General features: G+C 33.1%; 1 protein-coding gene across 1 annotated transcript in view; it reads right to left on the minus strand.

Annotated features, from left to right (window-relative positions):
* Window positions 1–12008, minus strand: part of LOC129219007 (histone-lysine N-methyltransferase SETD2-like) — a 187654-nt gene that overhangs the window by 160079 nt on the left and 15567 nt on the right. Inside the window, exons 2-5 of the mRNA XM_054853327.1 lie at window positions 11529–11768; window positions 11314–11442; window positions 4579–4630; window positions 741–817 (exon numbers count right to left, since the gene is read on the minus strand). Of these exons, the coding sequence (XP_054709302.1) occupies window positions 741–817; window positions 4579–4630; window positions 11314–11442; window positions 11529–11768 (498 nt within the window). The remainder of the gene's footprint in view (window positions 1–740; window positions 818–4578; window positions 4631–11313; window positions 11443–11528; window positions 11769–12008) is intronic.

Genomic DNA, 12008 nt, shown 5'->3' on the forward strand with positions numbered 1-12008 from the left:
CTCTAGCTCATAAGTGTCCTTTTTCGTTGGCAGCCCTGCACAAAGTAAGCATTGATACTATAAATCATTCACCCCTGACCCTGAGCAATTGTTACCTGTTCCCCAAAATGAAAAAAGAACTTCGTGGCAAGAAATTTATGAGCGATGAAGAAGTGAAAGAAGCAATTTCAGTGTATTTCTTTGGAGAAAGATTTAACATTTTTTTATGCAGGTATAAACAAATGAATTGATATATCTGAGCAATGTATTAGAGTTGCAAGTAAATATACATTGAAAGAGAAAAATAATATTGCATTGTTATTTACTATCCTTTTCCTCCATTCCAGGAGCTTAAAAAGGTCCCTATACATATTGCAATTAGTGATGTGCCGGATTGTTAAAAAAGTAGATCCGCAGATATGAATACGGATCCCGATCATTAGTGTCCAGATCCGCAGATACGGATATGGACCTCATTTTTTTTTTTTTTTTTGACCAATTCAACTATCCAAGTGCAAAACTTGTTACGGATATTTGATACCTTTAAGATCTGTCAAAAAAGTAACGGATACGGATACAGATCTTTATTTTCCCTTGGATATCCATGGATACGGATATCCAGAACATCACTAATTGCAATATCATTATACACAACTGCAGGTAAAGATCCAACTCGAGTATTTAACCTCAAAAAAAAAAAAAAAAAAAAAACTGGGTATTTTACATCAGTAGTAAACAGAAAAGAAAAAATGTGACTATACCTAGGAATATCTTCTAGCAATCTCAAGCCCCATCCTTTTTTATCAGTTTTAAATGGTTCAACTTTTGCATAAAGTCTCTGGAAAGAATTGAAATGAACAAACTCAGTTTAAACAATAAACATTTTGTGCAAAAATATTCAAAAGAAGTAACACAAAAGAGCATTTTTTTCATGGTCTGTGAAGTTGCAGCACTGAGTTGCTATGCTATTTTGTCCACTTTTTTTGTAAGAAGGTATGTTACACTAAAAGAAATTGAAAAAGCCTGTTGAATTGGTTCGCGGCAAATTCTAAAAAATTACCAAAAAAATTAATTTAAAAATTTTTTTTTCTCCAAAATTGTGTAAAAATAAATCTAAAAAATGTTTACTTATTTATCGTTCTAGTTTACAACTTCAAGGTCCAATAGAGGTCGATTTTTCTCCCTTTTATAACTACTACTTCTCAAAAACCGCATTTGCAAAATCAAATCGCAAACAAAAATAATATAATGAAAACGACACCTTCACCAGAACGAAAATTTTCGATGAAACAGAATGATTAACAGAGTGACAAATATGGTATGAATAGAACATTTTTGTAGCGTTTCAGTCCTTTTTGTCTGTTTTTCGTCTGCACATGGAATTTAGGCTGAGCTAAATTAAGGCATTGCTAGTTATTGTATAGTCATCTTTTAGCATCTGTTTTAGGTTAGTTACTTTTCCGATTAAAGTAGTACAGAGTCTACTGAACGGAAATACAAGAGGTTTTTTTTTTTGTTATCTTGATTATTTAAGCGCCCTCCCCCGCCCCCCAAAAAAATAGGGTTTTGAAATGATAACATATTTTATTTGGAATTTGCAGTGAACTTTTCCACTAAAATATGCATTAATTTATTTTTGCTTATTACTTATATTATCTTTAAATACAATTTGTATAACAAATTTCGAAAAGAAAAAAAAAAGGCTAGTATTAAGTTTGGACAAAAAATAGTAAGATAAAAATCTTGGAATTGGCTATTTTATTTATTTGTCACCCTTTATTTATTACTTGCCTCTTTGAATACAGTTGCTTATGCCACTGTGTTTGGCTGTGCATGCATCTGCTAACACATTTGTGTCATGCATTTGAACAAGCTCAAAACTAAGTATAGAATTCAAACAAAGCCTTTTTTGTTTTGCACTTTGCTATAACTCATTTTTGAAGCACTACTACAAATTTTAATGAAAATTTGGCACAATTTTATACATGATATCAACAAATTATTCTGCATTCTCAGACATCTAAACTTTAATTAAATAAAAAATTTTAGCTATTAACTCTAGTTATCTGCTTTGTTAGTAAAAAAAAACTATAGTATTGGGTGTATAAGGTTTACTTGCTAGTTTCATACTTCATTTATTTTTAAGTGAACATTTTCATTAATCGATTTTTTGCCATTATCTGGATGACTGTAGAAATTCGCAATGCATTGTAAAATTAATCATATTATCACCAAATGCAATGCTAAATACGTGATGCATGATTTTTTTCTCATTTTGACTACTTTGCCCTCACCCCCCCCCCCCCCCCACTCTTTTTAAAGTGGCCCTCCACATAATCAATTCTGCTCTTTGTGACCCGCTGTTTCAAAAAAAGGTTGTGCATCCCTGTCTTATATCTATGCATAAAGAAAGACAGGCAGTATAGAGCACAGGAATAACTAATATAAAATAATGCTCTCAAAGAGAAGGGTCTGGGAAGGGGGGGGGGGTTCTCTCCTGGAATCTTTCCAAAATTATAGCTCTAAAAACGCAAAGACAAACTTAACACGACTTGATCCAATATGTGCTGTCATTTGATTTCTGCATGAGGAAGGGTGAAATAAAGCTGAAATAAATCAAAGAATAAGTTATGTGTACAGGAAAATTTTCATGAGTGAAAAAAATGGGTGATAACACAACGGGAAGTTAATGTTCATGATCCAGGGGGGCAGACAGAGAAGGAAGAGTGTGGCAACAGATATTGTTCAGCAAATGGCTCAGATGATTTGAAGAATCATAGCACAATTTCTATGTTGCGTAGTGCATGACTCTTTTCCCAAAACGTAGTCAGTTTGCTATACTAAAACCTTCAAGCGAACCTCTTTTGGCAGAAAGTATAAGCATACCTGCCATTTTTGAAAAGAAACATAAACAGTAGATTTTGCTTTGAAAAACAGGAGATTTTAATGTCAAAAACAAGAGAAGGAACAGCAGATCATACGTTGATCTCACTTTTTTTTTCACCCCACTAATTTCAGATGCAAGAGGTATCTTTTTAAATTATGGCATAAAAAATATTGTGCTTTTACGACGCTTAAAAATTTTTCCTAAAAAACAATTTAAAAAAATTCTTATACACACTCAACATCTTAAATACACTGCTCGACATTGAAAATGCAACATTAAGAAGGAGTGGTCCGAAAGTGATGAAATTTGGAAAAAAGACAGAGACAGCAAGGAATAATAAATGATCTTAATTTCAAAGTGATAGGCAGAATACAGAGCGAGAACGCTGTCGGCTCATTAGGAAGTAGGACCATTGCGGACAGCGATAAACGGAGAAACATGTCTAGGCATAAAGTCGATAAGGGTGCGGATGGTGTCCAGAGGGATGGCTCTCCATTCCCTTACAACCATTTGCCACAATTCGTCTTCTTAACGAGGCAGGGACAGAGTCTGCAAACGGCGTCCAATCACATACCACACATGTTCGATAGGTGACAGGTCAGGAGAGTATGGTGGCCAGGGAAGCATCTGTGCGCCTTGGAGAGCATGTTGGCAGATGCGAGCACTGTGTGGTCGAGTGTTATCCTGCTGAAAAATTGCATTAGGCAGCCCTTGAAGGTAAGGGAATGCCACCGGCCGCAGCGCATTATCCAAGTATCGTTGGGCCGTCATAGTGCCCTGAATACGAACCAGAGGTGATATGGAATTGTACGCAATTGCACCCCAAACCATTATGCCACAATGTCGTGCGTTGGGACATTCCACAGTTAATGCCGGATTGGATCCGTCTCCACGTTGACGCCACACACGTATGCGGCGACTATCATTGGATAAACAGAAACGGGATTCATCTGAGAACACGTTTCGCCATTCTGTCATCCATGTCGCTCTAGTCCGGCACCATACTAAACGTTGCTGTCTATGTTGTGGGGTCAATGCCAGCCTCCTTAGCGGACGCCGTGATTGCAGACCACGTGCGACCAAACGAAGGGAAATGGTTCTGGTTGACACGGGAACATTCAAGGTATCTTGCACCTGCTGCAGAATCGAGGAAGAAGTGACTTGTGGGTCTGCTACAGCTTGTCGGTGGATGCGTCGATCCATACGTTCTGACGTCACTCTGGTGCCCCTGCACCTCTCAATCTTGCCACATTTCGTTGTTCCAACCATATTCGGCACAGCCGATGCACCGTGCTCGCATCCATGTGGGTATCAGCTGCGATTTGAAGTACGGACCAACCTCCCCTTCTCAGTCCAATCACCATACCCCTTGTAAAATTGTGTATCTGCTGGAAGTTTCTTCGTTGACGTCGGCCTGGCATTCTCTAGTGTTACACGTATTCTCCAAGACAAAAACAAAATTTCTTCGATATTTCTCCAGTCAGAAATAACGACACGAATATTGCCCATTCTACAAGTTTCTTCCCTTATATCTCACTTCATGTGCATCGGAGAGCTACGCATTTCACATCATTTACATAACTCGGTAATGTATGTCTACTCTAAAATTCGCATAAATTTCTGAACACTCCTTCTTGGTGTTGCATTTTCAATGTCGAGCAGTGTACATCACTTAAATAAATCAGCAAGCATCAAAATGAATAATTTCTTACCTTTTGAAATCTTTTATTTGAACAAGCATCACCAGTTTCACAACGTGATCCACTAAAAATGATAAATGATACAAAATTATAGTAAAGAATTTTTGAAAAAATGTAACAGCAAATGTGATTTTTTTTCAACAGATTAAGTTCGAATTTTGTGAAGAAAACCTTAGATCTCTAGGACACAGAAAATAATACAATTTTCTCATTAAAATTATTTTTAAAAAATACAATTGGTACAAAGAAAAAAAACAACTACAATTCTAATCATATAAAATTACAGGTGATTTAAACAGCAAACTACTCTAATATTGTACATAAGATCATGTTGTTGTCATATATTTTTTAAATTGGAAGTGAAACATCTACATATGCGATCCTTGTTTTGAGAGGCTGATTGTTCTTTTTTTTCAATTGCCATATTTTTTCTGTTTTGTAATAGTGATATTTTCATGTCTGAAATATACCCAAATAAAACTATTTGACCTATTTGGAGTTCCAGTTGCTGAAGCTCTTCAAAGCATACAGTTGAAGCTTATTGAATTGAAAACTTCTGATATACACTGTTAAAAAAACCTGAAAGTTCAGGTAGTTTTCTGACTGATTTTAACAGAATATTTCCGTAATGGCTTCAAAACTTATTTTTTCCTTAAAACAACAGAAATATCACGAAATGAAATAACGAAAACGGAATTTTTCCATTTCTAGGGTTGCCGCTGTGCTGTTCTTTCTTAGTATTCTAATTAGCCTTCAAGTTATGATAAACATAACTTTTTGATAGTGCTTATTAAATCGCACTGTTACATGTTGTTAATTAAAAGCTTATTTAGAATAACAGCTCAGGTGTGGTAGAAAAAATAGATAGCTTGCTATTTCATGTCTGGAGAGTAATATACTCGTATGTCAAAATCGTTTTTACGCCTTTGGCTTTGTAAGTTGGGAAAAATGTTCGCACCATTTTCAGACAGGCAGATGTGTTTTGATCTTGCAGGTGATTTGTTGTGGGATTTACTTAGTCAGTATTAGAATATTATTGTGGTGTATTATTTTGCTCAATATTTCGAACAATAGTTTTAGGATCTCGTGTTATCCATTTGAAATAAAGGCTATTTATTGGATTACTTGTATCCAGATGCAATGGAGATACTTAAATTTAGCACCGCTGGTCACATGTAAGTATTGTTGAATATCTTTGTACATGTTAATATACAAATGTATTTTTCTTGTTAATATGCATTTGATAGAATTCCGATAGTAGCTGATTTAGAATTTATAGAACTATTATAAAGTTATTGCTTTTGCTCTAACGCATTGAATTCTTGAAAGTTATTAAAACGTTATATGCCAACATTTTGTATCAACCGGAGATTACCTTGGTGTGCGAGCAAGACAAAAAAAAAAATCACTCAGTTTTTTTTTTTTTGACAGATTGAAAGTAAACATTTTAAATCTCTAAATAAAAGTATTTCTTGCTGTTATATTTTTTGCGAAAAGGCATAGCAGATTGTTAATCTTTGAAAATACGATTAAAATTTTGACAAGAATAAGTTTTCTTGACTACTTAGAAATCTGGAAACCTTCATTACTCCTTTCGGGATTTCATTCATAATAATAAATATAAATTACTTAATTTATTTTATTAGGATCTCATCCAACAACTTATTTGAAATTATTGCGAGTTTCTTGTAAAAACGTTTCGGATAAAACAAACTGATATGTTCGCCTAAGTATAATGATTATGCATTAAAAAACTATGTTGCTATTCCAATGAGTGAAAAATGCGGAAATCACCGGGGGGGGGGGGGGTATACATCATCTGAGCCAAAAATTCTTCACGTGTATGTCAATGATTCTTCTTTTAAACACAGTAAATTGGTATACTCTCCAATCAGGTATATTATTCCATGATAAAGTCAACCGGTTTTTAATGGTATTTTATTTGACTCATTCTGCAAATAAAAATATTCTATTTTTCATGTATGCTTTTTCATGCCACCCCAGACAATGTACGACGAAGGGGATATCGAACAGTATCAGCAGGGATAATTGGTGTCATGTTCAAATCCATCAATTTTTCTGCTGGCACTATTTGATTAATTTGATTCATCTGAGTTTCGTGATCGATGCTTGAAAAAGAGCTGTATGACAGGTAAGTAATCAAGCAAAATTTTCACTTAAAATATATTTCAGTAATAAATACAAATTTTAAAAAATATATAGTTTTTGAATGGTTATCTATTTTTCTATTATATATCATTTTAAAGATAGGATAAAAAAAACGAGAATGAAATTTCAGTAAAATACGTGAAAATGAGAAACGAAAAAATAGCGCAACGAAAAATCAAGAACCGAAAGTTCTGTAAAGATACAGAAAATTTAAAAACGGAAAAATAGATCAACGGAAAGAAGAGAAATGGAATTTTCGTTAAATCACGGAAAATTTATAAATGGAAGAACAGAACTAAACGGAGAAATGAGAAATAGAACTTCTGTTAAGTCACGGAAAATAATTGAACGGAAACGTAATATTTACCGCAACTTTGCTGCCGGTACTTTATTCGTTATTTTCAGGAAATTTTTTTAACAGTGTATGCAAGTCCAATTTTTAAAAACTGGTATTAATTCTTTAGGAGTTCTACAAATCCTTACATTCAAAATTTAGCAATATTAAGGAAAATACAAGCACATGCGTTAAAAATCTTCTGTGAAGAATGCAATGAATGTTAACAATTCAAAACTTAGGAACAAATTCAGACTTGCATCTGCAATCAATACAGGGTTGCTACAGAAATTCAAAAATGTTATGATATAAATTAGACTTTCATGATTTTCGTAAGTTATTTTATTATTATTTTTTAAATTAATTTTATTTATTTATTTATTTTTTGTAGCCTTATTACATTTAGTACTTAAAAATAAGCATGATTATTTTCCCTCTCAACTATCAGGAAAATTCGCTTATCTGGAATGCAATATTTACCGCATTTCTGCATTTTTGTGCAGCAGTTTCACCCATCAGATGGAAAAATTGAGAAGAAATTTCCTGACATTTCCAGAAATGTCAATTATTTGTCACTTTCCCTGACAATTCCAGGTTTTCCATATTTTCCAGGTGCGTGACAACCCTGCAATATTGATAAATTCAATAAGCCACAATGAACTAAATAGATCCAAATTAGTGGATAAAATAGTCTTTGACATCCGGCTGATAATTTTGAGTCCATTGCATTTCTGCGAATTTTTAGTTGTATACTATTGTTTGTAATTTTTATTGTGTTTACTTCTTTATTAACTCATCACTTTGCTCGATACTCAAATACAGTGAGGCGCAAAAGTTTAAGCACAATGAAAATTTTTGAATAAAAAGAAAACTGCTTTCAAAACCTGACATCATTAATGTGAGGTTGAGAATTTTTCTCTTTTCTTGGGGTTGATTTGACATGGAATTAGCCTATTAGTTTTTCTACAAATCAGGCAGATTGTTTAAGCCTATGAATTAATGAATGACATTAAGTCAAAATGGCAAAATGAAATTATTTAACTCTTCTACTGGTAAACACAATGTAAAAGAAGAACAAAATTTTAAAAATTTCTTTGTCAAACGTGCCAACAATTTTTTGGTTCGCCTGGTGCTTTATTAACATTGTGTTTACCACTTATAATTTCAACATGGAAGCAGTTTTTGTTTCATAATTCAGTTGCTACACTATAGCACCTCTTATCCAAGATCCAGAAAACCAGGAATTTTTTAGTTATTGTTCCATAATTTTTTATATACACATTTTTGGCAATTTCGAGTATTTTTTTAAAAATACCTAAAACAATATGGCCAATTTCTTTTAATACTTGTGCATAGTTTGGGAAATTTGGTACAAAAACAACTTCAAAATTAAAAGGTCAGCTTACAAGCGGGGCAAAAATTTCGAAAATATTTTCCCAAACAAAGCTTCTAAGGACACTTCAAAATTTGAAAATTTCACCATTTTATTACAACTGAAAAGTAAAGACATAAATACTGACACATTCCAATTCAATTTTGTTTATGAAATGACCATTAATTAAAGCAGTTTGAGGCTATGTTTTAATGCAAAAAAAAAAAAAAAAAAAACGGGAAAGGCTGAACAACAGTTTTGCTAATTTTTCAGGATCAAGGCCAGACAAACCGGATCCTTGTCCGGGGTGGCATTTTTGCTTGAATATCTGAAGCTTTTTCATCAAGAAAAAAAGTATAAAAGTAATGAACAAACATAATTCCTTTTGTAGCTTGGACATCTGAAACATATATGAATGTAGCCTAGTTTTAGTGTATTGGTTGAATGTACTCGCATCAATGCTAAATTTTTGGCTGTTACAACACAGACTAGGGACATTGATCTTCAACTTTCTTGCTGGTTCTCCTGAAAGTTTTGCATTGTGCTTTTAAAAAAAAAGAAAAAATCCTCTACTCTAAAAAAATAAAAGAATCTTTAGACACTAAAATTACACTGAGTAGCAAAAAAAAACCTCAAAATGCTTCTGATACCATACTTGCTGCTTTTTTTTGTAAAATGACCCTCTGAATACAGATATGACCACCGGTTTCCCCATCACCCCCCATTTTTTACTCGACCCCGTCTTGCAGTTTTTGACAGTTTCATAGCCATTATTTTCATTTTGAGGGAAAGGAAGCATCATATTAATCATTAACGTTCTTCTCAGAGGGGATAGAGGGGAAAAATTCAAAAGCATGAACATTTGTAGTAAGTTGGAAGACTGATGAAAAGATTTCCCCTAAATAGATAAAAACATCAAAAACTTTTTTTTGTAGGGGTTTATTTACAAATTTTCCATTCTGGTTTCTGTATGAAACCAGAGTGTTGGATTCACTCCTAAGCCTCATGTCCCAAAAAATGTTTATGATGTAAAATATTTAAATAAAAATAAATCTCCAAAGAACCGCATGTCATATAAGAGTCGCACTGCAGATCTTCAGTAAAAAAGCTTCCCATATTATTTATATTTTTTAAGTAACTGTCAGATGCAATAAGGATTAAGAATGAAATTGAGTATACTTATAATATAGCTTTATATTATAATTATTGTAATATGTTACTATAATTATTATAATATAGCTTAAGCTTTAAGCACGAAACTGCAGTCCTCGGCTGGGAATGACTGAGCTGGCGGTGTATTTCATTTATTTCTGCTTTAGCCCTGGCTAATGGGCGGTAATTTACTGAATATACCATGCCTTGCCTTCAATCTTCGAGTTAAACGGAACCATTGCTTCGAACACTCGTCGTGATGGTAATTCTATATTAGCTACCAGTTTGTTTGGCACTCTTGGCTTCCTTAAGAGGTTTTCCATCTCCAGCTCAGTCACTTTCCTATGCGGCGCTGATGAGTGCTAATAAGCACGAAACTGCAGTCCTCGGCTGGAAATGACTGAGCTGGTGGTGTGTTTCATGTAAACATATTGGATGCTGAAGAAGACATTTGTGCATATATTTAAAAAATCAGGATAAGTTTTATATTTGCTAGAATGCTCCTACTGTCTGTAAGTATATACTAAAAATATTAAGTATGTCCCGATTTTTCTAACTCCTTTTTGAATATGATGATCTGCGTATTTTTTTATTTTTTTTGCCTTGTTTAATTTATAGCTTTCAATAAATATTTTATTTTGATTTCTCATGCTTATCATGCTATTATATTTCTTACTTCAAAGATTCATTAGCTTGTATTAATAAACAATTAATTAATTTTAATATTTTAATTGTGGGGAAGGGCCTGCATTTTGAATTTTTGTCTGGGGTGGCAAAAATGCTTCCCTGTCTGGACATTTGACTTCATAGAACGTAGAAATCATTGAACAAGGGACCATAATTAGGCTGCAAGAACTTAAAAGGAAAATTTTTATTGATATTAATTTCATGCAAAAGCAAACAACTGACAACCATCATAAACACATAAATGAAACCTTAACAAAAAAAAAAATTTACAACAATGAACTCTTTCCACATAAGTTTTGAAAAATAGTCTATATTATGTATGTCATAAACTTGCTTTTTATACTTTTTTTCTTGCTTTTTAAAACAATATTGAATATTAGAGCGATTTTTTTTTCTTTTTCTGAAGGTCTTGTTAATATTTTAGGCTTTTAAATGGTTCTTTCATTTAATATTTTTTAATATTTCAAAATTTACTAGCATTTCTGAACTGTTTTCTTCACATTTAAGGATGCATTACCATTTATTATAGCAATATGGGCTTTATAGACAATCAGCAAAAAAAGTTTTTTAATGATACAGAGAAATAGGAAAATGAAGTACGTATAACCCTGACTTAACGATTGTCAAGGGACTAGGAAAAATTGTTGTTACATCAAGGATATTGTTAAATCAGGTATCGTTAAATCAAAGTTATACTGTATCTGGGATAGAGATGGCCTTGAACATCCTGGATAATTGGTTCTCTACTGTATTTGTTCAATTTTATCTCTCTCCTTTTTTAAAACGAACTTAAACAAAAAAAAAAAAAAAAACAATAATAATAAAGAGGATTATTTTTTCAGCTATTTATGTATTTCAATGATGTCAATATTTTGTTTGATCCTATCTGGACCAGGTCTCCTTCCCCTTTTAATATACATCAAACCTTTTTACTATACCATAGATAATAATTTTAAAATTGATTTTAGAATCAATAAAAAACCAAATAAATAGCTAAATATCAGTAAAAGCCAAATAATTGTAGTAAACTCACCATTCTATCATTAGAAGTCTATTTAAGCATTCATCCTGGCACCCCATTATGCCGTTTTCTTTTTCTTCTTCGGTTAAACTACAATCACACAGCATTCGACGCACTTCCTTTTGCTTTTTTGTGAGCTTTCTTTACAAAAAAAGGAGGGAGGATAGCATGTATAGTAATTGTAATTAACTTTTCAATCATAATTATATAACAAAGCCAATGATTACCTTTTAAAAGTGTACACATTTTCTTTGATAAATTCATAAATTGGTATGGTTTCTTCAATGTTGTTCGATTCAGGATTAAACTTTTCAGCACTGACAGAATTTTGGGATTGCTTTTCCGGAGAATATTCTTTCCTTTCTGAACATTCCATTTCACTACTACGGCGCCACCTTGATTTTACTTTTTCAGGCTTCATTACAGGTTCTCTTCCAGACACTTTAGTTTTTTCAACTTCATTTTCACTACAGTAAATAAAAAAATTGGCAACATGTTAAAAATATTTTCTTAAAACCCCCCTCCCACATTTTTAATGGAAAAAATGGTTGCAACATTACCGTGTTTTCCTGCGTATAGCAGCGAAGTTTGTACTTTCCATCCGTGGATAACGGTAGCTAAGTGGTAGAATTCTCGCCTGCCACGAGGGCGACCCGTGTTCAAATCCCGACTAGGGCAAAGAGACCCTTACTAAAATTTCCTTTCTA

Source organism: Uloborus diversus, chromosome 3, assembly GCF_026930045.1.
Source record: "Uloborus diversus isolate 005 chromosome 3, Udiv.v.3.1, whole genome shotgun sequence".
Lineage (NCBI taxonomy): Eukaryota > Metazoa > Arthropoda > Arachnida > Araneae > Uloboridae > Uloborus > Uloborus diversus.